We start from the raw sequence: 21,307 nt of genomic DNA, 5'->3' as shown, positions 1-21,307 counted from the left end.
TCTCACCACAGACTGGATTCATAAGCTGCAGAGGCAGGTTCACAGCTTGTTGAAGAATGTGGTTTCTTGAGTCTGGGATTACTTGCAAGCTCTTAGTTCCATGGCTTCCATGTTGGAATTGGTTCCATGGACATTTGCTCATATGAGACCTTTGCAGAGTCCATTGCTTTCCCTGTGGGACCCGTTATTAGAACAGTTTCAACTTCCATTGCCTCTTACAGAGGTAGCTAGTCAAATCTCTCACAGTGGCTTGGTTGGGACTACTTGAGTTGGGGTGTGCTCTTGGAAGTTCCGAACTGGACGGTAGTCACAGCGCCCCCCCTTTTGGAATGGGGACTGTGTGTCAGACACATTCAGCGAGGAACTGGTGGTCTCCGGAGGAGGAGTCTTGGTCTGTCAGTAGCTTAGAGACTAGGGTAATGCGCCTCATGTTGAGTACCTTTCTTCCTCTCTTACGTGGACGACCAGTGAGAATTTTATTGGACAATGCGACCACGGTGGCTTACATCAACTGGCATGGAGGTACCAAGAGTCGGGCGATGGCTCAGGAGGCCCAGGAGTTATTCGCTGGGTGGAAAAGAATCTGGAGTTGTTAGCAGCTTCCCATATAGCCAGGATAGACAGTGTTCAAGCGGACGTTCTCAGTTGTCAGCTGGATTCTGGGGAGTGGGAGCTGACTAAGGAAGCGATGTGGCTTATTCGTCGCAAGTCTGGCGTCCCCTGTTTAGACTTGATGGCAACTCAAGGCAATGCCAAAGCTCCGTGCTTTTTCAGTCGCAGGAGGGAACAGGGAGCAGAAGGAGTTGACGCCTTAGTACTCCCAAGGCTGATAGTTCTCCTGTATGTTTTTCCGCCGTGGCCGCTGGGGGGTAAGGTTCTAAGGTGAATAGAGATTCATCCGGGGGAAGTGATTCTAATGGAACTAGCGACCCTGGCGAGATTTGATCAAGCTTGCGATGGATGGGCTGCTGCAGCTCACTCACCTGCCCAGCCTCTTGTGTCAAGGTCCCATATTTTCAGATCAGGCGGCTCATAAGAACATGCCATACTGGGTCAGACCAAGGGTCCATCAAGCCCAGCATCCTGTTTCCAACAGTGGCCAATCCAGGCCATAAGAACCTGGCAAGTACCCAAAAACTATCTATTCCATGTTACCGTTGCTAGTAATAGCAGTGGCTATTTTCTAAGTCATTTCTGTCTTGCGGCTTGGCTTATGAGAGGACGCATCTAAGGGCCAAAGGGTATCCGAGGATGTCATTTCCTTTCTGTTGCAAACTAGAAAGACTTCAACATTCCTGGCATATGTGAGAGTATGGCGAGTCTTTTGAGGCGTGGTGTGTAGAGCAGGCTGTTGTGCACACTTTGGCCATTTTGCAGCAGGGATTGGTGAAAGGTTTGGCCTTTTACTTCCTCAGAGTCCAAGTGGCAACGTTGGTATGCCTTAGGGGCAAGGTCCAGGGAGTGGCCTTGCCTGCACATCCAGATGTGCAGGCAAGGCCACTCCCTGGACCTTGCCTGAATCATATCACCCCTGAATGTGCCTTGCCTGCGCACCCCTGAATGTGCCTTGCCTGCACATCTGGATGTGCAGGCAAGGCCACTCCCTGGACCTTGCCTGAATCATATCACCCCTGCTCCTCCTTTCCTCTAGGGTGTAAATATGTTCACCCTGGAGGAAAGGAGGAGAAGGGGTGATATGATTCAGACTTTCAGATACTTGAAAAACTTTAACGATCCAAAGACAACGACAAACCTTTTCCGTCGGAAAAAAATCAGCAGAACCAGAGGTCACGAGCTGAGGCTCCAAGGAAGAAGACTAAGATCCAATGTCAGGAAGTATTTCTTCATGAAGAGAGTGGTGGATGCCTGGAATGCCCTTCCGGAGGAAGTGGTGAAGTCCAAAACTGTGAAGCACTTCAAAGGGGCGTGGGATAAACACTGTGGATCCATCAGGTCTAGAGGATGCGTATAAAGAGCAGGCAGCAAAACACTGCACATAGCGGCAGTAGCCACAGAGGCATTCACGGAGCGGGATGCCAGTGGCCAGTGGTTGGTGTTCCACCTTCACGGAGCGGAAGGATGAAGGGCTGCCATCTCCCAATTAAAAAAAGAAAAAAAAACCCCAAAACAAAACAGGGATGGGTTCTTGGGCTATAGGTATTACCAATTATTAGGCTTATTCAATTACCAATTATTAGGCTTTTCAATATTTGATGATAGTTAATGTGACTTTCAAGGCATACTTCACTTTCAATGCATATCCAGCATAGCTCCCTGCTTCAACGGCAGGGGAGAAGAAAAACTAATACTTCATGCATATCCAGCATTGCTCTCTGCTTCAACGGCAGAGAGCTATGCTGCCGCTTACCCAACTAATCAAACTTAATATTTCACTTGGAAGCAGCTCCATCACTGCTCTCTACATTAATAGTGGGGGTGAAAGGGAAATAGAACCTAAGGTTACTAAGAGCCAAGAGAAACATAAGTATGAGAAAAAAGAAGTGTGAAGCTTGCTGGGCAGACTGGATGGACCGATTGGTCGTCTTCTGCCGTCATTTCTATGTTTCTATGTATGTGGTGCATTTTTCTCCAGGGGGGGCGAAGCATTTACGACCTCTGGTGCGGAAATTGTGCCTTAACTTGGTTCTCAGGAGTTTGTGCTGAACTCGTTTGAACCAATCCAAAGGGCACAACTATGAAGGATCTTTCCTTAAAGTCATTTTCTTGGTGGCAATAAGAGGAATTGGGAGCTACAGACTCTATCATGCAGGGATCCTTTTCTTAGGGTTACGAATGATGGGGTCTCTTTGCGTACAGTCCTTTCTAATTCTTCCAAAGGTGGTGGTATCCTTTCATTTGAATCAGTCTGTGGAATTACCAGCTTTTCAGACTTTGGATGCAAAGGCGCCTCTCATGAAAGAATTGAGGCTTTTGGATGTGAAGTGGGCATTGCTGCGGTATCTTATGGTCACTAATAGTTTTCGCCTGTTGGACCATTTTTTTGTGTTACGATGTGGTGCAAAGAAGGGGCATAAGCTTTCAAAGTCCACCATAGCAAGGTGGCTGAAGGAAGTGATAGGTTCGGTGTACTTATGTCAGGGTCGCACGGTTCCTGAGGGATTGAGAGCTCACTCTACTAAGTCGCAGGTGGCATCCTCGTCTGAATGTCAGCAATTGTCGCCGAAAGAAATGTGTAAGGTGACTACTTGGAAGGCATTGCACACTTTTGCCAGACATTGTTTGGATGTCATGGGCTTCGGTGAAAGTATGCGTCAAGTGGGACTCTCACAGTTTAAGGAAGCTTGGGTATATCCCAGGAGTCTGGTCTGATCTGGGTATTTTTTTTTTTTTGTCCTTGTATCTCCGGGAGTCCTTGTTAAGTCACAAGAACTAGCCTAATTAAAAAAAACAAACACTATATAAAAAGAAAAAATCATAAATTAAGAATGAAATAAGGACCTATGATTAGACATGATCCATAATGGTGAAAATTTCTAGTAACCTATGAGTTATGAAGGTCCTCCACATATTTTAAGAGGCACTCTTAGAGAAAAATTTTAAAAAAACCTTTTTTTTTTTGCAATGTATTTGTACACTTATATTTTGGTTTTGTTTGCTTTACTAAATGGACTATTTTTAGCTGATCTGGGTACGTACAGGGAAAGGAAAATTTTGGTTTTTACCGGCTAATTTTTGTACCTGTAGTACCATAGATAAGTCCAGAGTCCTGCCCAGTTGGGGTGAAAAAGATTTGAGAGTTCCGCTCAATCTTTTGTAAATAGACTGAATGGTACATCTTACTGCTTGTTCAGGGGGACATGTCATAGGGGGGATGTGTTTATGTTCAGTGGTATCTTGGCTTGGGTACAGGTTAATATTGAGTGACTGCAGGTGGCACACCAGCTTATATGCCAGTGTCTGCAAAACTTTCTCTGTCTTCATCCAGTGGAAGGGAGGCAAAACAGAGGAGTCTAGACTGATCTGTGGTGGTACAGGAACAAAAATTAGCAGATGATAAACAATTTTCCTTTCCTTCTGTGCTGTCTGTCATATTCAGGCATCTCAGCCTGGAGTGCCCTCTTACTTGTGCCAGTGCTGCTTAGAGGCTAAGGGAGAATTATCTTCTGATTTTACTAAGCCTGGTTCTTCCCAGCCTGATGATGGCCTAGATAAAGACATGTCAGGAGGGATGCCTGACCTTGGAACTCTCTTAACTGGTTCGTCAGCAGGGGACAGTGGATCAGTGGGCGCAGCACAGGTGCCTCCTGGTTTTGTCATGTATCCTTCTGCCTTTTCTTGGGTAGAAGTTTTTTTCAAGGATTGCAATCCTTTCTTCAGGCGCAGTCCTTGGCCTCATCCAGTCCTGTCAGGTCAGAATTGCAGGCAGTGACCTCTCACTCATCCGGTCCTACTGTTAAGCACCAAAGTTCGCCTAGATTGGCAGCAGGTCCTCCTGACATCCGGATGCCACTGATGATGAGGCTGATCCTGACTCTCTGGAAGATGGAGAAATTACTCTTGGCTCTGATTTCCCAGACATTAAAGATGCTGGGAGTACCTGGGGCAGATTCCATGTCTGAGCCAAATAATTTTTATAATTATTCTATGGTAAACCGCTTTGGTCAATTTTACATTGGTAAACCGGTATATAAATACGTTAAATAAATAAAAATCCCATTTTGGTTTCTTTGCATAAAGCCTCTTTTTTTTTTTCCCCTGTTATGGAAGCCATTGAAGAATTGATCTTGAATGGGTCGCCCTGGAGGCAAATTTCAAAGGGGATCAGTCCTTAGAAGGCCTGTACCTCCTAGATCCAGTGGTAAGAGAGCATCTGCGTTTTCCAAAAGTGGAGGCACTTATTTGTGCCATCTCTCAGCAGACTACTATCACCATGGAGGGAGTAACGGCCTTTAAGGATGTGCACGATAAGATGATTGAGGCCATTCTCAAGCAAGCATTTGAAGCAGTGGCAATGACCTTGCAGATAGCTTCTTGTTGTTCTGGTGGCTCGCTCTTGTTTACCTTTCTGTCAGGGCAGTTAACATATTTTGGTCTGCACCTTAGCCAGAAGGGTGGCTTCGGTGATAGCGGCCAGGCATCAGTTATAGCTGAGAAATTGATTGGCTTTTAAGGCTCGCTCTTTTGGAGTGAGTTGGAGAAACTGGCCAGTAAATGGGGCGAATCTGTGATTCCTTTAGCGTGAGGGGTCATACTAGGGGTTCCAAGCATTTTCGACCCACAGAGGAGCGACCTTTCAGAGGACTTGACTTTTCGGTAGGTCTCGGTCCTTTTGTTCTGGACACCCCAGGTGGGGCGTGGGTGGTGTAACCTCCAGAGCCTCCCAATGAAGTTTTGCCAACCCACCCCCAGGAACAGCAGATAAGGGGCCACTTCTCTTTTATCAAAGGTGGGTTGAAATTACATTGGATCAGCAGGTCCTGGAGGCGATAAGAGAAGGATATGTGCTGAAGTTCGCACTGTTCCTAGGGACATTGTTCATTGTAATCTCCGTGCCACTCCCCACAGAAGAAGCAAGAGTGGAGTGTACATTGTCAAGGCTCTTCAGCCTGAGGGCTGTGTTCCCGGTGCCCACATCTGAAGAAAATACGGGTAGATAGTCCTTTTATTTCATTGTGTCCCAAGAAAGAGGGCTCCTTTCATCCCATCCTGGATCTTAAAGGGGGTCAACAGTCATTTGCGAGTGACTCATTTTCGCATAGAAACTTTGCACTCTGACCTCCCTCAGACACATCCAGGGAGGTCAATCGGAATTTCTGACCTCCCTGGATGTGTCTGAGGAGTACCGTCATATTCCTATCCGATTGGAGCACCAGTGTTTTCTGTGTTTTGCGGTGTTGGGGTGCCATTATTAGTTTTGGGTGCTGTCTTTGGTCTGGCCACTGCTCCCAGAACTTTTTCCAAAGTTATGGTGGTGATGGCAGAGTTGAGAAGATGGGATCCTGGTACATCCATATTTGGATGACTGGCTGATTTGGGCCAAGTCTCTGGTGTCTCAGCAGAAAAAGGTTTATTAGCATTGCCGCCTTCCTCAGCACTCAGGCAGGCCAGTCCACACCAATGGGTTAGGCACTCTTTCCAGCGGATTGAGACAGTAAGACTGAAGTCGTTCCTTGGTCAGGCTCGGGGGTTGTTTTCAGCACTGGACAGCGCAGTTTTCTCCCCGCATTGGCAGGGGCTATTTTTAGGCCCGCTTGCACTGGCATGCTACCTCCCGCGCAGCAAAGTTTGTTGCTGCTGTGGTTTGAAACAGGCTCAATTTCGCCGCATTTTGCTGGGAATATCTCCGGGGGGGCGGGGGCTGGGACCTCCAGGGGGCAGCAGGAACACAGGGTTGCCTGGGCCGGTTCTGGAGTCCCTTGATCAGCGAGCCAATTCGCCTGGGTGTAGCTCCCACTCTCATAACTCAGGATCAGGGTTGGTTCGCCATCCCAACCTTCAATCCCTCTCCCTGACAGCATGGATGTTGAAAGCTTGATTTTACAACCACTCAATCTTTCATCCAATGAATCTCAAGTGCTTCTAGCTTCACGCAAATCTTCCACAAGAAAGAACTATTCTTCAAAATGGAAAAGGTTTACTTTGTGGTGTAGGCAAAAGAGTATTGATCCTTTCTCCTGCCCCACAACTTCTCTATTAGACTATTTGTCATCTTTCAGACTCTGGTCTTACATCTGTTAGGGTACATTTACGTGCAATCTCAGCTTACCATAACAAGCTGGGAGATGCACCTATATCCACGCAACCTCTCGTCACTAGGTTCATGAGAGGTTTAACTCACCTTAAACCACCAATTCGGCCACCAGTCACAGAATGGGACCTGAATCTGGTCTTAACAAGACTCATGCGTTCTCATGCGTTCTCCCTTTGAACCCATGAATTCCTGTGATCTTAAATTTCTCACATGGGAAAACTATCTTCCTCATAGCGATTACATCTGCTAGGAGGGTTAGTGAGTTACAAGCACTTGTCACGTACTCACCTTACACAAAATTCCTTCATGACAGAGTGGTTCTCCGAACACATCCAAAATTCCTCCCCAAGGTAGTTACGGAATTCCACTTGAACCAATCCATAGTTTTACCAACATTCTTTCCAAGGCCTCATTCCCATCAAGGAGAAAGAGCCTTACACACCTTGGACTGTAAATGTGCACTCGCTTTTTACTTAGACCGCACTGCAGTCCATAGGAAATCTACTCAAATGTTTGTTTCTTATGATCCAAACAAACCAGGTAAAGCAGTGCGTAAACATACTCTAACTGGTTAGCAGATTGCATACAGTTTTGCTATGAAAAAGGAGGCCTTCCTCTCCAAGGGCGAGTAAAGGCACATTCAGTAAGAGCAATGTCAGGGCTATACATGTCAGCTGGGTAGAAATTGGGAGGTTGAATCCCCACTTCCTCCGTCACTCTATACAGTCAAGCATATTATATTCCGTTTGAATCCTTAGTATTGCAGCTGTATGTCTGATCCGGAACATAGGGTAAATCTAGACTGAGAAAATGTTAATCACAAATATTTAAGCTTTTATAGACCATCGTATAAGTATGGACCATCACAATGGTTTATAATAAGGCACCCAGTAATTACAATAAATAAATATAAAAATTAACAGGCCGTTCTAAAACATCTAGTACAAGGTAAAATTTAAAAAAACAAGACCAATATCTTATATCATACCTATACTTAAAATCTATCATCTATAAAATAATACCATATATAGAATAAACATAAAAATATTAAAACTAAACTTTCTAAAAAGCAGAATTCTCACATAAGGGCTAGATGATCGGATTACTTTATTCCACAGCCATTCTTTATCACTCCTGTTCATTACAAAATGCTTGCTTAAACAGCCATGTTTTTAGCATTCCTTTGAATGATTTATAATTCTGTCGAGTTCTTAATTCTAATACTTGGTTACAAGCGGCAAGAATTTGTGAAGGCTCCAATCAGTTCTTGTTATGGTGTCCGGTATAGTCAAGGTTACTAAATATCCGACTCTTGAAAGACTATTTGTGATTAACATTTTCTCAGTCGAGATTTACCCTATGTTCTGAATCACTCATACAGCTGCAATATTAAGGATTCAAACGGAATATAATATGCTTGACTGTATAGAGTGACGGAGGAAGTGGGGATTCAACCTCCCAATTTCTACCCAGCTGACATGTATAGCCCCTAAGGCAGCTCTTCAGAAAAGAGAGAAACTCGGCCAGAGTCGGGCTCTAATCTTGTCAGAATAAAGTTTTCCATATACCGACCTTGTTTCTTCTGTTCGCTACACAGCCATCTTGGATCTGCTTCAGGTTTGCTTTTTGGGTCCAACACTACCTTTCTGGCCATTAGTTTGATTTGCAGTTCCATTGTTTTCAATGGGACTGTAGTGCTGAAATTCTTACATAATTTGTGCTCAAGTATATAACTTCTACTCTTTCCTCTATATGTGTGAAATTAACTGTACAAATGTTCTGACAAAATACTAATCTAGTTTGTCAAACTCATAGACAGGTTAACTACTTTACCTTCATGATTTTCAAATTTTATAAATAAGTCATGTGCATCTTGTGATTCACTGAGTAGCATTACTTTATTTGAATGCTCAGTTTTTGGTGTTTGTTTTCCCTCATTTATTGCCTCTCATGTAAATAATGTTATGTTCCTTTTAATTTCTCAGCTACTATCTTCTTCCTCCTTTACTTCCCCCCTCTCCCCCCCCCTTTTTTCTCAAACCTGCTCCATCTCCCACTCCCTTGTTTTTTGTAATTTCCTCCTTTCGCAAGTTTATTGTAAACCGGCGTGATGTGCTCGCACGAACACCGGTATATTAAAAAGCTGTTAAATAAATAAATAAATAGGTTGTTGACCTAAAAATATGAATTCTTATACTCAGACATACATTTTGTTCCAGGCAGTGTTACTCTTAAGAGCAGGGTTCTGATTATGAAATTGATATTTGTGAAGTATAATCTGATGGGCTTCAATTTTCTGTTACATCAGTTATAACTGATCTTGTTTTTTTTTTTTTTTAGGTTGAACTCAAAGTGGGATCTTAGAAGGTTGTGCAAAACAGTTGGTGGAACAGCCCTCCCTAGGATGGTGTGTAAAATTGCTTTTGTTTTAAGCTAACAATTAGCTTATTTTTATTTAAAAATGTTATGAATGCCATTTCTCAGATGTATATGAATGTTGAAAGCAGTGAAACCACCTCATTGGCAATTTAAAACATATTCATTATCATCCATTGTTGCAGCAAACCATATTAAACAAACTAATGATAATCATACTACCCCGTACAAGGATTTTCTGCTAAAAAAGCTCATAAAGCAGGCATACTCAGCTCACCAATCCATATTGTTCTTAAAGCAAATAAAAATTCTGGTTTCTGGGGGGAAGGCATGCTTTTTTGCTAATTTGATTTTTTCCATCCTTCTGTACCAGTCCAGACAAGTATATTATGGCTTTCTGCCAGAAGGCAGAGGCAACTATATTTTCAGTGTCATCACTCATGGTCCGTCCAGCTACTACATCAGTAATCAGCATAGCTCTCTGCTTCAATGGCAGAGGGAATGAATAAAAGATTTAATAAGCGTGGGAGTAGCTTGCTTATTGCAGCAGTTACTACCCCTAACCAGTTAAGCTAGATACTTCACTTAGATGCAGCTCCAGCACTGCTCTCTACATCAATGGCGGGGGAAGAAGGTAACTAGAACCAAAAAGTTACTAATAAGGGTCAAGAGTATCAGATAAGTATGAGAAAAAAAAAAAGTGTGAAAGCTTGCTGGACAGACTGGATGGGCCGTTGGGTCGTCTTCTGCCGTGTGTAGCTTGCTTGTTACGGCGGTTACTACCCCGAATCAAGCCTGATACTTCACTTGGAATACATATCCATCGCAGCTCATTGCTTCAACGGCAGGGGGGAATAAACATAGAAACATAGAAATGACGGCAGAAGAAGACCAAACGGCCCATCCAGTCTGCCCAGCAAGCTTCACATTTTTTTCTCATACTTATCTGTTTCTCTTAGCTCTTTGGTTCTATTTCTCTTCCACCCCCACCATTAATGTAGAGAGCAGTGATGGAGCTGCAACCAAGTGAAATATCAAGCTTGATTAGTTAGGGGTAGTAGGGGTAGTAACCGCCGCAATAAGCAAGCTACACCCATGTTTATTTGTTTTACCCAGACTGTGTTATTCAGCCCTTATTGGTTGTTTTTCTTCTCCCCTGCCGTTGAAGCAGGGAGCTATGCTGGATATGCGTGTATCATCAGTTTTTCTTCTCCCCTGCCGTTGAAGCAGAGAGCTATGCTGGATATGCGTGAAGTATCAGTTTTTCTTCTCCCCTGCGGTTGAAGCAGGATATGCATTGAAAGTGAAGTATCAGGCTTATTTGGTTTGGGGTAGTAACCGCCGTAACAAGCCAGCTACTCCCCGCTTTGTGAGTGCGAATCCTTTTTTCTTCTCCCCTGGCCGTTGAAGCAGAGAGCTATGCTGGATATGCGTGAAGTATCAGTTTTTTCTTCTCCCCTGCCGTTGAAGCAGAGAGCTATGCTGGATATGCGTGAAGTATCAGTTTTTCTTCTCCCCTGCTGTTGAAGCAGAGAGCTATGCGTGAAGTATCAATTTTTCTTCTCCCCTACCGTTGAAGCAGAGAGCTATGCGTGAAGTATCAATTTTTCTTCTCCCCTACCGTTGAAGCAGAGAGCTATGCTGGATATGCATTGAAAGTGAAGTATCAGGCTTATTTGGTTTGGGGTAGTAACCGCCGTAACAAGCCAGCTACTCCCCACTTTGTGAGTGCGAATCCTTTTTTCCACATTTCCTCTTGCTGTTGTAGCTTAGAGTGATGTTGGAGTCACAGTAACCATGTGTATGTTTATTGAATAAGGGTATTATCTCCAGGCAGTAGCCGTCATTCTGGCGAGCCACCCACTCTTTATTGACGGCCTCTTGATTTTATGGATCCACAGTGTTTATCCCACGCCCCTTTGAAGTCCTTCACAGTTCTGGTCTTCACCACTTCCTTCGGAAGGGCATTCCAGGCATCCACCACCCTCTCCGTGAAGAAATACTTCCTGACATTGGTTCTGAATCTTCCTCCCTGGAGCTTCAAATCGTGACCCCTGGTTCTGCTGATTTTTTTTCTATGGAAAAGGTTTGTCGTTGTCATTGGATCATTAAAACCTTTCAAGTATCTGAAAGTCTGTATCATATCACCTCTGCTCCTCCTTTCCTCCAGGGTGTACATATTTAGATTCTTCAATCTCTCCTCATAAGTCATTTGATGAAGACCTTCCACCTTTTTGGTCACCCTTCTCTGGACCGCCTCCATCTTGTCTCTGTCTCTTCGGAGATACGGTCTCCAGAACTGAACACAATACTCCAGGTGAGGTCTCACCAAGGACCTGTACAAGGGGATAATCACTTCCCTTTTCTTACTCGATATTCCTCTCTCTATGCAGCCCAGCATTCTTCTGGCTTTAGCTATCGCCTTGTCACATTGTTTCGCCGACTTCAGATCATTAGACACCATCACCCCAAGGTCTCTCTCCTGCTCCGTGCACATCAGCCTTTCTCCCCCCATCGAATACAGTTCATTCGGATTTCCACTCCCCATATGCATGACTTTGCACTTCTTGGCATTGAATGTCAGCTGCCATGTCTTCGACCACTCTTCCATCTTCCTTAAATCCCGTCTCATTCTCTCCACTCCTTCCGGCGTGTCCACTCTGTTGCAGATCTTAGTGTCATCCGCAAAAAGACATACCTTACCTTCTATCCCTTCCGCAATGTCGCTCACAAAGATATTGAAAAGGACCGGTCCCAACACCGATCCCTGCGGTACCCGCTTAAAACCGCTCTCTCTTCAGAGAGAGTTCCATTTACCATCACACATTGTCTTCTGTCCGTCAACCAGTTTGCAATCCAGGCCACCCCCTCGGCACTCACTCCTAAGCTTCTCATTTTATTCACCAGTCTCCTGTGCGGGACAGTGTCAAAAGCTTTGCTGAAATCCAAGTAGATGACATCGAGTGCTCTTCCTCGATCCAATTCCTTGGTTACCCAGTCAAAAAAGTCAATCAGATTTGTCTGACAGGATCTTCCAATGGTGAATCCATGCTGCCTCTGGTCCAGCAATTCTCCCGACTGTAGATAGTTCACTATTCTCTCTTTCAACAGTGACTCCATTACTTTTCCCACCACTGAAGTGAGGCTAACCGGTCTGTAGTTACCAGCCTCTTCTCTGTTCCCACTCTTGTGAAGCGGGACCACCACCGCTCTCCTCCAATCATTCGGCACCAGACAATAACCAACAAGGACTGATTGGCAAAGGCCGGGTAAACAAATAAGCATGGGAGTAGCTTGCTTATTGCAGCAGTTACTACCCCTAACCAGTTAAGCTAGATACTTCACTTAGATGCAGCTCCAGCACTGCTCTCTACATCAATGGCGGGGGAAGAAGGTAACTAGAACAAAAAAGTTACTAATAAGGGCCAAGAGTAACAGATAAGTATGAAAAAATAAGTGTGAAAGCTTTACTGGGCAAACTGGATAGACAGTTTGGTCTTTTCCTGCTGTCAGTTCTATGTTTCTATTTCTTGCTCTTCAGGCGCCACAATTATTGTTGAGGCATCTTTATAATAGCATCATCCATGGTGATTTGAGTAGGAAAATGAAGCTGAAAACCTGACACCCAGATTTCCAGTTAGTTGTCGTGGGGAAAATGTCAGTGTTGGAGTACAGCAGAGAGTGCTAACCCCTTCCAAAAAAAAATTCTATTTATTATCAGATAAAAATGACGTAAGCTATCTTAAAACTATTGAAGTCACCCCCTTGCTTTCAAGAAGATTAAATAGAATGGTTAAGGGTGTTGAAAGCAGCCAAGATATCAAGTGAAATAAAATGTTTCTCCTAGGAGGATGGTAGGTCCTCATGTGAGTGACATCATAAGATGGAGCCTGGCACGGAAAACGTTTTTCAAAGTTTCTAGAAACTTTGACTGGCACACAGAGCATGCCCAGCATGCCACTATCCGCAAGTCCACACGGGGTCCCTCTTCAGTCTTTTTTTTGTCTGTGAAGTGTTTGCCTCGTGCTACTAGAGCTCTGCTCTTTCATTCGTTTTTTTCATAGTCTGTTTTTTGGCGGTCTCTGCGCTGGGTCCTTCTTCCACTGGTAGGTGTCCTTCCTGCAGCATGGTAGGTTGAATTTTCCCGCTTGTTGCGGTCGATTCCCGGTGTGTTGCTTCTCGGTGGCCACTGGCCATCAACTGCTCGGTGGCTGTTTTTTATGGCAAGCGGTTTTTGACTATGCCCCCAGTGCCCGTGGACCATGTCTATCACCACCATCGGGGGTGTCGACACACACCAGGAGGCCGCAGGGAGCCTCTAAATTCGTTATCCCTCTACTCCTCCATTGGGCTCTCTCTCTCTCAGGGCCAGTGATAAGCCATCTCCGGTGTCCTCGCATTCCTTAACATTGGGATCTTTGCCTTACTTGGCGCCAGGGAAGGACCGGGCCAAGCACAGAGGGAAGTCCGTCAAGCATCGTCACCAGTCGCTGTACTTTTATGGCACTGGGTCAGGCGTGTCACTGGCGTTTGCTGTGCCAGAAGTGAAACAACTCCGTGGAGAGGAGGCCTCGGCCTCTTTCCTGTATGTACCCGGATCAGTCCAGACAGTGGGTTGAACCTCCTTTCCAGCAGGTGGAGACAGACTAAAACTTGAAGGATTCCCTATATCAGGACAGAGCCTATCCTCTACCCCTTCAGTATTCGTCTGTCTCCAGCAAGTGCAGCATCTCCCCTTCGGTTCTCTGCTGTAGGCTAGTCAGCCTCTTCTTCTTTCTTTTTCGGCTCAAGCAAGTAGTTCTTTTGATTCCTGCTTGTTTTAGAAACAAAGGAAAAAATCTATGAAGGAAATTTTGCCTTTTAGTGCTTTTACTGTTTTGGTGTGGGAGACGTTCGTCTCCCAGCTTTTGCCCCTTTTGCAGGAGGGGGTTCCCTGCATAGTCCTGAGTCCGTGGACACGTCCAGGTGTGGGGACCGACGCTCTCAGGGCCTCATTCCCCCTCTGGCTGCCGAGAGGGTTTTTAACCCACTGCTGCACTCAGTTAAAAAAAAAAAAAAAAGTTTAAAAGTTTCAAACTTTCAATAAGTTGCAGGTACTCACCTACCTCTAACTTATTTGCAGCAGTTGACCAGCTTTTTTATTTTTTTCTGGTCAGAGTAGGGCTAGAACCGGCAGCCAAAGAAGCAGAAGGCAGCAGGTTTCCCGCCTGCTCTCTCCTGCTGTACAGGCTGTCATTCAAGCTTTTTTTTTTCAGCTTTTTTTTCTTAAGCCGCAGCTTAGCTATGTCCCAGCTGGCAGCCTGCCTTTCTTGTGGGCTGCCCTCTTCGCGTTTTTTTCGCGGCAGGGCCTCTGCACTGCTTGCCTGCCGTATGGGGAAGGTCCCTCCTCGACAGGACAAGCAAATTTAGCCCAGGGCTCCACTCCTCCTGGCATGGCTAGGCCTTTCCCGGGTCGGCAGAGCCCGGGAACGGCCGCCATCTTGGATTTTTCATCTGGGCCGATTCAGTGCTCCCTGGGGCTGGGGGGCCCAGGAAGGGGGGTCCTGACCTTCCCTCGCCCCCCTCTCCCCCCCCCCCCCCCCCCCCGGCCAAATCCAGGGTTCCTTTTTCAGCGGATTTCGTCCTCCTCATGCACAAATCTTATTTACATAGAAACATAGAAATGACGGCAGAAGAAGACCAAACGGCCCATCCAGTCTGCCCAGCAAGCTTCACACATTTTTTTCTCTCATACTTATTTGTTTCTCTTAGCTCTTGGTTCTATTTCCCTTCCACCCCCACCATTGAAATATCTAGCTTGATTAGTTAGGGGTAGTAACCGCCGCAATAAGCAAGCTACACCCATGCTTATTTGTTTTACCCAGACTATGTTATACAGTCCTTATTGGTTGTTTTTCTTCTCCCCTGCTGTTGAAGCAGGGAGCTATGCTGGAAATGCGTGATGTATCAGTCTTCTCCCATGCCGTTGAAGCAGAGAGCCATGCTGGATATGCATCGAAAGTGAAGTATCAGACACATTTGGTTTGGGGTAGTAACCGCCGTAACAAGCCAGCTACTCCCCGCTTTGTGAGTGCGAACCCTTTTTTCTTCTCCCCTGCCATTGAAGCAGAGAACTATGCTGTATATGCATTGAAGGTGAAGCATCAGGCTTATTTGGTTTGGGGTAGTATCTGCCGTAACAAGCCAGCTACTTATTTGGTTTGGGGTAGTAACCGCCGTAACAAGCCAGCTACTCCCCTCTTTGTGAGTGTAAATCCATTTTTCCACATTTCCTCTTGCTGTTGAAGCTTAGAGCGATGTTGGAGTCACAGTAAGTATGTGTATGTTTATTGAATAAGGGTATTGTCTCCAGGCAGTAGCCGTCATTCTGGCGAGTCACCCACTCTTCATTGGCGGCCTCTTGACTTTATGGATCCACAGTGTTTATCCCACGCCCCTTTGAAGTCCTTCACAGTTCTGGTCTTCACCACATCCTCCGGAAGGGCATTCCAGGCGTCCACCACCCTCTCCGTGAAGAAATACTTCCTGACATTGGTTCTGAATCTTCCTCCCTGGAGCTTCAAATCGTGACCCCTGGTTGTGCTGATTTTTTTTCCTACGGAACAGGTTTGTCGTTGTCTTTGGATCATTAAACCTTTCAAGTATCTGAAAGTCTGTATCATATCACCTCTGCTCCTCCTTTCCTCCAGGGTGTACATATTTAGATTCTTCAATCTCTCCTCGTACGTCATGCGATGAAGATCCTCCACCTTCCTGGTCGCCCTTCTCTGTACCGCTTCCATCTTGTCTTTGTTCTTTTTGTAGATACGGTCTCCAGAACTGAACACAGTACTCCAGGTGAGGCCTCACCAAGGACCTGTACAAGGGAATAATCACTTCCCCTTTTCTTACTCGATATTCCTCTCTCTATGCAGCCCAGCATTCTTCTGGCTTTTGCTATCGCCTTGTCGCATTGTTTCGCAGACTTCATATCATTAGACACTATCACCCCAAGGTCCCTCTCCTGCTCCGTGCACATCAGCTTTCCCCCCCCCCCATCGAATACAGTTCATTCGGATTTCCACTCCCCATATGCATGACTTTGCACTTCTAGCTAGCCTGCATGAGCTGGACGAAAGCCTCCCCCTTGCCCCCCCTCCAAAAATCCCCTCGTTCAGCGCCGTTGAGCACTGGACCGGCTGTGGAGCCCCAGGGACCGGTGCGGGTGGTCCCGGGGGTGCCCCCCCCCCGGTGTCTCCCGTGTCCTCGGACCCCGCTGCTTCCTCGGATTAGGCGGATGCCCCGACCCTAGAGCCCTTTTTCGTAAGGAGGAATTAGAGCCCCTCCTCCCTTTTGTTTTGCAGGAGCTGGGTCTGGAGAGTCCCTCCGTGGATAATGTCATGGCCTCGCTCCCTAAGGATATGAACCCGGTTCTGGGAGGGCTCCGGCCTCGGCCTTTCCCTTCCACCCCGTGCTTAAGCTCCTTATCCTGCAGGAATGGGAGGCTCCTGAGGGTGCGCTTCAGGTGGGGCGTGCGATGGATAAGCTCTATCCCTTCCTGGAGGAGGGCTTGGAGCTGTTGCGATATCCATCGGTGGATTCTTATGTTTCTGCAGTGGCCAAGTACACCATGATTCCGGTGGAAGGTTCCACAGCCTTGAAGGATTCACAAGATCGTAAGCTGGAGGCTCACCTGAAGCGCATCTTCGATGTTCTGGCCCTTGAGGTCCGGGTGTCTTGCTGTAGCAGTCTCATGATGCGAGCGGGCCTCCAGTGGGTCCAACAGTTACTCTGCGCCCGGGAGCTTCCGCCAGGTGAGGCAGAATAAGCCGAACGTCTGGAGGCAGTAACCGCTTACGTATCGGACGCCCTCTACGATCTGGTCCGTGTCCAGGCGAACGCGATGGTTTCGGCAGTGGCGGCCTGGAGGCTCCTTTGGCTACGCCACTGGTTGGCTGATCAGTCCTCGAAGACCCGGCTGGGCATGCTGCCCTTCAAAGGTAAGATGCTCTTTGGTGAGGATCTCGAGAAGCTTATGGACTCCTTGGCTGACAACAAGGTCCATAAGCTCCCAGAGGACTGCCCTAAGTCTTCCCGATCCTTCGTGGCCTCTCGCTCTCGCTTCAGGGGCCAGCGTCGCTTCGATTCTTGGGGGCGGGGCGGTTCTGCAAGGGGGTCTTCTCGTGCGCAGTCCTGGTCGCAGTCCTTTCGTGGCAGACGGCCCTTTCGCGAGGGCCAGCCCTCGCGAAAGGGGCTGGCCCTTGCGTGGGCTTCATTGCGTGGCTAAACCTGCCACGCAATGAAGTTCAGCCGACCCATTCTTCGGTTCCTTACCTCGGCGGACGCCTCTCCCTGTTCTTCGAGGAATGGGTCAAGATCATGTTGGATCAGTGGGTCCTCAACATTATCAGAGACTGGTACGCTTTCGACCTCGTCAGGGAACTTCCAGATTTCTTTCTTTTCTCACCTTGCGGCCGGGCCAAGAGGGATGCGGTGGTCCAGACTCTCTCCAAGCTTCTGGATCTGGGAGCGGTGGTCCCAGTCCCGGAAAGAGAAATTGGCGCCGGCTAGTATTCTATTTACTTCACCGTGCCCAAAAAGGACGGGCCCAATATTGGACCTCAAGAGGGTCAATCGGGCTCTCAAGATCCCCCACTCCGCATGGAACCCCTGTGGGCGGTCATTGCGGTGGTCTGCCCCGGAGAGTTCCTTGCTTCCCTCGATCTCGCAGAAGCTTATTTTCATATTCCCATTCACCGCGACTATCAGAAGTATCTCAGATTCCACATTCTCAACCAGGACTTCAGTTTCGAGCTCTCCCCTTCGGCCTTGCGACCGCTCCTCGCACCTTCACGAAGGTCATGGTAGTAGTAGCGGCAGCCTTGCGCCGGGAGGGAATTCTCGTCCATCCCTATCTGGACGATTGGCTCATCAGGGCCAAGTCGGAGACCTCTTGCCAGCGGGCGGTGGATCGCGTCTTGGAGCTCCTTGCCTCTCTCGGGTGGATAGTGAACTTTTCCAAGAGCAAGCTTCAGCCTTCCCAGGAGTTGGAATTTCTGGGAGCCCACTTCGACACCCGAGTAGGCAAGGTTTTCTTACCTTGGGCGCGAGCCCTCAAGCTGATCGATCAGGTCCAGACTTTGATTGCCCTGCCTTCCCCGACAGCCTGGGATTATCTCCAAGTCCTGGGATCCATGGCTTCTACCATCGACCTTGTCCCCTGGGCGTTTGCTCATATGCGTCCGTTACAGAAAGCTTTGCTGTCCCGTTGGCAGCCAGTGTCGGAGCAGTTCCACATAGTCCTTCCATTCTTGGATTCTACTGCCGACGAATTACAGTGGTGGCTGTCTCTTCCTCATCTTCTGCAAGGGATGCCTCTTCAAGCTCCACAGTGGACGATAGCGACCACGGACGCCAGCCTGTTGGGCTGGGGTGCGGTCTGCCTTTCTCCGTCCACCCAGGGAACATGGTCGCAGACTCAGTCGCGCTGGCACATCAATTGAAACTTTGGCGGTCCGCCTGGCTCTTCAGGAGTTCCTTCCCCTGATCCGCGGCAAGGCGGTACGAGTCCTGTCCGACAACTCCACCACAGTCGCCTACATCAATCGCCAAGGCGGCACTCGCAGTCCCCTGGTAGCCTTAGAAGCCAGCCGTCTCCTCGCTTGGGCGGAGCGTCACCTACAGTGCCTTGTGGCCTCTCACATCGCCGGAAAAGACAATGTTCAAGCCGACTTCCTCAGCTGACAGTTGCTCGATCCGGAGAGTGGGAGCTCTCGGACGTGGCCATGGCTCTGATAGTGGACAGGTGGGGTCCTCCTCACCTCGACCTCATGGCGACTCTGCGCAATGCCAAGGCCAATCAGTTCTTCAACCGCTGGAGGGAGCATGGTGCAGAGGGCATAGATGCTCTGGCTCTACCTTGGCCAGTGGACGTCCTTCTGTACGTGTTTCCCCCATGGCCACTGATGGGGAAAGTTTCAGGAGACTCGAGCTCCACCGGGGACCGGTGATTCTCGTCGCTCCCGAGTGGCCGCGAAGGCCGTGGTTCGCGGATCTCATCAATCTAGCGGTGGACGGGCCCCTGCGCCTCGGTCATCTTCCTCGTCTCCTCCGGCAGGGGCCTGTATATTTCGACCAGGCCGATCGCTTCTGTCTTGCGGCCTGGCTTTTGAACGGCGTCGCCTGAGGCGCAAAGGTTATAGGGAGGAGGTCATCTTCACCCTGCTGCGAGCCCGGATGCAGTCGACTTCTCTGGCCTATGTGCGCATCTGGAAAGTTTTTGAGTCCGCGTGTATGGAGGTGGGTTTCCCTGCGCACTCGGCCTCGATTCCTTTGATTCTTTCTTTTCTTCAGAAGGGTCTCTCTAAGAACATAAGAACATAAGAAATTGCCATGCTGGGACAGACCAAGGGTCCATCAAGCCCAGCATCCTGTTTCCAACAGAGGCCAAAAACCAGGCCACAAGAACCTGGCAATTACCCAAACACTAAGAAGAACCCATGCTACTGATGCAATTAATAGCAGTGGCTATTCCCTAAGTATAATTGATTAATAGCCATTAATGGACTTCTCCAAGAACTTATCCAAACCTTTTTTAAACCCAGCTACACTAACTGCACTAACCACATCCTCTGGCAACAAGTTCTATTAACCATTCCCTTCCTAATAATTCCTAAGGGCCTCTCCTTCAGTTCTCTACGCGTTCAAGTCTCTGCGCTCGGCTCTCTCCTGGGTCGGGTGGACGGTCATGTCTTAGCAGCTCACCCTGACGTGATTAGTTTCCTGAGGGGTGTTAGATACCTCCGCCCCCCCCCTCTCGGGCCACGTGTCCGTCGTGGAGTTTCAACCTAGTCCTTTGTGCTCTCTGTGCGGCTCCCTTCGAGCCTCTTCGCCTCGCTATGCTCAAGGATCTTACTCTAAAGACTGTCTTTCTGGTCTCTATTTCCTGTGCTTGCCCTATTTCCGAGCTTCAGGCGCTGTCCTGTCAGGAGCCCTTCTTGTGTTTTTCGGATTCCGGGGTCTCTCTCAGGACTGTTCCTTCCTTCTTACCTAAGGTTGTCTCCGCTTTTCACGTCAACCAGTCGGTAGAACTCCCCGCGTTCTCTCTGGAGGAGGTCGCGGGTACGGCTGGTGGCGACCTCCGTCGGCTGGATGTCAAACGAATCTTGCTTCGTTATCTCCAGGTCACTAATGACTTCCGCGTATCGGACCATCTCTTCGTCCTTTGGAGCGGTCCCAACCGGGGTAAGCAGGCTTCTAAGACCACGAATGCGCGTTGGTTAAAAGAAGCCATTTCCTCGGCGTACCTTTGTCAAGGTCGTCCGCTTCCTGAGGGTCTGAAAGCCCATTCCCTGCGTTCTCAGGCTACTTCGTGGGCGGAGAGTCAGTTTGTCTCCCCGCAGGAGATTTGCAGGGCTGCCACTTGGACGTCTCTGCACACTTTTGCTCGGCCCTACCGTCTGGATGTACACGCTCCGGTGTTCGGTTCCTTTGGGCGGCAAGTGCTTCGAGCGGTACTGTCTCGGTCCCACCCAGTTTAGGGAAGCTTTGGTACATCCCACTGTCTGGACTGATTCGGGTATGTACAGGAAAGGAAAATTAGTTCTTACCTGTTAATTTTCGTTCCTGTATACCATGGATCAGTCCAGATGCCCTTCCCTCTCTGTCTGTCTTCTGTCCTCGCGAAGCTTGTTTTCTTGCAGGTCTGCAGATTTTCATATTTTTGTGCAAGATTACTGAGCAATTACACCGGAAGCCTTGGTCGTTTTCTTATACCAAGTTGATGCAAGAGCGTATAGGTATACCATGTTTTTCTACATTATTCTATATTTGCTCCGTTGAGCTTTACAGTTACTTGCTTGATCCTATTCTTGGGTTTGCAGCGCTCGGACGGGAGCAGGCAGGGAGAAACCCAGTCCCGGGAGGAACGGGGCATGAGCGAGTCTTCCTTGGAGGAGGACTTCCCTTCTCCGGGGGATGCTGGGCGGCGTCAAGAGCGCATGGGTAGGAAGAGGCAGGCCCCATTCCTGCTGAGCGCGGGAACGGCGGCCATTTTGCAGACTGCTCATCATGCCGGCCTGTCGGAGGATGTTGCTGAGGCCCCGCTTGCGGCAACGCTTCCCTTCCTCAACCCCGGGGCGGCGATGCAGCCGAATTTTCAAACCCGAAGTGGCTCTCCCTTGGGGATTCAGGCGTTCACACCAAAATTTATAGTCCTGATGCACAGGGCTTTTATTCACA

The 21,307-nt window shown here is 48.0% G+C and overlaps 1 protein-coding gene across 2 annotated transcripts in view; it reads left to right on the top strand.

The window, feature by feature from the left end:
• Positions 1-21,307, top strand: part of CCT8 (chaperonin containing TCP1 subunit 8) — a 423,988-nt gene that overhangs the window by 228,350 nt on the left and 174,331 nt on the right. For both annotated transcript variants that reach the window (XM_029578294.1, XM_029578293.1), the window contains exon 9: positions 9,053-9,119. In XM_029578294.1, coding sequence (XP_029434154.1) covers positions 9,053-9,119 — 67 coding nt within the window. The remainder of the gene's footprint in view (positions 1-9,052; positions 9,120-21,307) is intronic.

Source organism: Rhinatrema bivittatum, chromosome 15 (genome assembly GCF_901001135.1).
Source record: "Rhinatrema bivittatum chromosome 15, aRhiBiv1.1, whole genome shotgun sequence".
Taxonomy (NCBI): domain Eukaryota; kingdom Metazoa; phylum Chordata; class Amphibia; order Gymnophiona; family Rhinatrematidae; genus Rhinatrema; species Rhinatrema bivittatum.
The sequence above is the reverse complement of the archived record's forward strand: the minus strand, read 5'-3'. Positions and strand labels throughout refer to the sequence as shown.